Source organism: Geospiza fortis, unplaced genomic scaffold, assembly GCF_000277835.1.
Source record: "Geospiza fortis unplaced genomic scaffold, GeoFor_1.0 scaffold324, whole genome shotgun sequence".
NCBI lineage: Eukaryota > Metazoa > Chordata > Aves > Passeriformes > Thraupidae > Geospiza > Geospiza fortis.
In genome coordinates this window covers 558,564-562,468 of record NW_005054559.1, presented here as the reverse complement: position 1 = coordinate 562,468, position 3,905 = coordinate 558,564, and the positions used below count along the sequence as shown (strand labels likewise).

At 55.4% G+C, this 3,905-nt stretch overlaps 1 protein-coding gene across 1 annotated transcript in view; it reads right to left on the bottom strand.

Annotated features, from left to right (window-relative positions):
* Nucleotides 1-103: 103 nt before the first annotated feature.
* Nucleotides 104-3,905, bottom strand: part of RETREG3 (reticulophagy regulator family member 3) — a 9,497-nt gene continuing 5,695 nt past the window's right edge. Inside the window, exons 6-9 of the mRNA XM_005429620.3 lie at nucleotides 3,758-3,895; nucleotides 2,581-2,660; nucleotides 2,082-2,214; nucleotides 104-1,620 (exon numbers count right to left, since the gene is read on the bottom strand). Coding sequence (XP_005429677.1) covers nucleotides 1,187-1,620; nucleotides 2,082-2,214; nucleotides 2,581-2,660; nucleotides 3,758-3,895 — 785 coding nt within the window. The 3' untranslated portion in view covers nucleotides 104-1,186. The remainder of the gene's footprint in view (nucleotides 1,621-2,081; nucleotides 2,215-2,580; nucleotides 2,661-3,757; nucleotides 3,896-3,905) is intronic.

The window sequence follows — 3,905 nt, the reverse complement described above, 5'->3', positions numbered from 1 at the left end:
TACCGAGCTCCCCTTCCCGGCTGGGGCCGCCCCCCCGCCCTCGCCCTCAGTCCCGGCACGGCCGACGCAGTGGGAAAAGCAGAATCAGACAGACAGCAGCCGGTAACGGGGTCCCTGACGAGGTACGTTCTTGGCTGCACAAACGTGATCAGAACCGGGTCTGTATGGCTTAGGAAAAGTAACGGGGGCACTCGGTGGGCAGAGGGGGGCTGGCTCTCCTGGAGTCTGCTGGTTTGTTCACAGGCACGACCTCTTCAGTCACTGCTGGTCTGGGCTGCTGTCCCTGTGCAGTTCCCACTGCTGGGCTCTGCCTGCACAAGGCTGGAGGCAGCAAGGGCCCAGGGACACACCACGGCCCTGTCAGCCCTGCTCCACCTCCTCCCTCCTCCAGGAAAATGTGCAGCCTCGGCCCTGCCCACGGGAACGCACTGGAGCAGCACAGGGGTTTCTAGCAAAGTGTTAGTTGGCTGTTAACAAAGGCTGTTAGTTCAGAAAAGCAACACAAGAGCAGGGGCTACACGTGGATGTTCTTGTAGGTGGTCTGATGGTCACAGCAGGTGTCTTATTGCCATTGAGCTCTTACAAAACAGCATCACGAGGAGCTGGAGCTGAGGGAGCAGCCAGTGCAAGGAAAACATTGTGGCTGCTCAACATCCACAGTGGAGCAAGGGGCTTGGTTCCACCTGGAGTTGGATATTGCTGGGAGAGAAGACTTGGATTTGTGCACATATGAGGATTGGGGAACAGCTGTCTGAGACAGAACAGCATTGAGGCCCAGACACCACATCTGAGGGGCTCTGTCCTGTTCCCCTGGTTACACATCAGTGCCAGAACTCAGTGCACAATTGTTCCTGGCGATGCTGTCAGTCCCACTGGACTTAAGAGCTGCAAACACCAGATTTATTGTCTTAGAGGAAGTTTGGAGCAGGCAGCATCATGTCAGACAGTGCAGGGTGATTGTGGAGCTATCCCATCAACGCCTCTTCCCTACAGATTGCCAGTGTCCTTTATTTTAAGATCCAAGCAAGGCTATGGAGTCACAAGTCACAGTGGTGCACCCAGCCAGGAGTGGCTGTCACATCACCCAGACTCCCAGGAGACGATTGAGAGAACTGTGCAAAGCTTTTCCTTCTAGGATTCACTCCATGATGCGCAATAGAAAACCAGAGGGAAGTGACAGGATGGGTTACTGGCCCCGGGAGCCAGTGGGATCCAGCTGGTTCAGCTCGGACTGATCCAGCAGTTCAAAGTCATCCCCTTCAGCATCAGTGTCCAAGTCCAAACTGGCCGCTCTGAGGTGAGTCTTTGCCCCTCTCTGGGGATTGGTGCTGCGTGAGGGGCCTGCCTGAGAGCCTCCTGACAGTGCCAGCTGGATCATGCCCCTGGTGACAAAGCCAGCGATGTTGTTGGTGAGATTCTGCACTGATGGCAGCGTGCCAAACTCCTCCTGCTCGGATGGCAGCTGCAGGTCCTCTGTCCCTTGGGGGCGGTACGCCAGGCTCGGGATCCCAATGCTGGTGTCATCCTCATCATCTATGCCCATTGCTTCTGGGTTTATGGAAGGGAAGTCAGGCAGATCCCTGGCAAAAGATTCTTCTGGGTCACTGTGACCATCCAGGTCTGGAAGAGGAGAAAGTGCTTTAATCGCCAGTACTCACCAGCACCCCCAGGCCCAGGCAGGAGCTGGGCCAGCACCTCCCCTGGACACACTGTTGGGAGCTCAGTGACCACATTCTCTTCAACATCTCCCTCCCCTCATCCCAAGTGTTCAGATCCCAGCTCACTCACAAGGAACACTGGTGCTGAAGCAGCCACCTGTGAGAAGGGAGCACCAGCACCCACAGCCAGACTGGCAGAGCCAGATCTGCCTGTGCAGAGCTGCTGCCCTCGCTCAAGCACCACAGCAATGGAGGAGGAAGTTCAGTTCTGAACAAAACAGGCAGTTGTAGCTCATTTTCCAGCAGCAAGGTTGACATCAAACAGCCAGACTTCAATGATGGGAGGTAACACATCCTCCCTCTAGCCTATCACACTGGCACCTGCTTGGCATTCCACACCTTCCAGAAGCTGTTCCCTCTCACCTTCTGATCCCTCTGTCAGGGGTGTCTGGCCCCTGGAAAGGTTAAACATCCCATTTTCAGTATAGGAAACCTCAGCATCTGAATGCTCAGAGTCGGAGATGGTCAGTTCCTTGGCGACCACAGAGTCATCCAACTTTGAAATAGAAGATAAAATTGAAAACATCAGCACTAGAAAGGTTATCCCCATGCCTCAAGATGAAACAGATGATGGAGTGGCCTCCAGCTAAACCTGGACCCTGTGGGAGACTGGTACCTGAGACTCATTCACATTTACTGCACTGTCTAGGAGACTGCAGCTGGCACAAGCAGCTCTGGACATTCTTTAGTGGAATAGAGTGGGAAAAACCTATCTGAAAGGACAACGTCCTCATCTGCTCTCCTATCACTCTCAGCTGTGCTGCCAGATGTGCTGCTCACATCTCAGCCAGATGCTGCATGTCCCCCCAGTGAGGTTTGTTCTTTCCAGCTCAGCTCTTCCCTCTCCCAGAGGCTCCATTACCTTGGGGCAGAATGCAGCCAGCTCCTCTTCACTGTCACTGCCATCATCCGTGGCTTCCTCACCCAGGGCCCGGCCATGCACTGTTAGAAACCACACACAAAGCTGTTACTGCTGCTGGGCAAGGCTCTGAGCAGGACCAGAAAACCCCAAACTGCACTTAACAGAGCAGAGCTCTGTTCCACAGCAGAGCCATGATCATTTGCAGTTGTTGTGCTGAAATGAACATGTTCAGAACTCCCTCACACAGAGCCTTTCCTCCTTTTTCCAGAATAGAGAACACACAGTTCTGACAGCCAAGAACTGGAGCAGCTCTGGGAAGGTGGTGTGAAAAGCCCACAGCAGCTGCTTCCTAGGAGATGGCTGCAGAGGAGGAACTGCCTCTCTCTCCTCCCAAGGCAGTTCCAAGCATTTGCAATGCCAGACATGCAGCCCCTACTGCCCACCAAGGCCAGAGCCTCTGTTCACAGCCCGTTCCAGGGATCAAAGATCCAGGTGTGAAACCTTGGGGGCAGAAAGGGCACAGGACTCTATTGGAATATTGCCAATATAGCCAGACAGGACGTGCCTGAGCTTGTCTGGCCCTTGGTGCTGAACCAAATAGCGGCACTGTGGTGTTTCACCCCAGAGACACTTTTGGCTGGCTGGGTGCTGCAGCTGAGCGTTTGGAGAAAAGTCCAGGCCTGCAGGAGCTCTGGTGGTGGTGGGATGGAGCTTCCCCCCATAACAGGGGCTGCTCCTCAGGGGTACCTCTGGCAGAGAAGCTTTAAGGCGATGGTGAAGGAAAGGAGTCGGTTCTGATGGAGGGTTTGGATCCAGAGCTTTATTCTGGCCCACAGGCCTCTGAATGCAGCACCAGCTCCAACAGAACTCCCTGACCCCGTGGTTGCTGTTCCTTTGAACCCCAGGGAGAGGGGCAGGGAAGGGGTAGGGAGCCACCAAGCAGGTACGGGAGAGGAGGTCTTAAGGGACAAAGGACACCTGGATGGCCCAATGCCCCCCAGGGGTAGAGGGCATCCTTTGAATCTGCCAATCACTCGATGCCTTCTGGAATTCCAAGATTGACAGACAGCGCTGGGAGGGGAAAGGAGAGGTGACTGACACACCTGGCAGGGAATTATCAGGGGAGGGACCCGAGGCTCTGAGGTAAACCCCGAAATCACAACACAACAGGACTCACGCTGCCTCTGGCGCTGCCTCGCTGTCACGTATCCCCGCACGCTGAAGTCCAGGCGCTGCAGCACGGGCTCCAGCCTGTGGCACACGCGCTGCCCCAGCCTGTGGTACACAGCCAGGGGCCACAGCAGCACCAGGAGCACTGCAGGAAG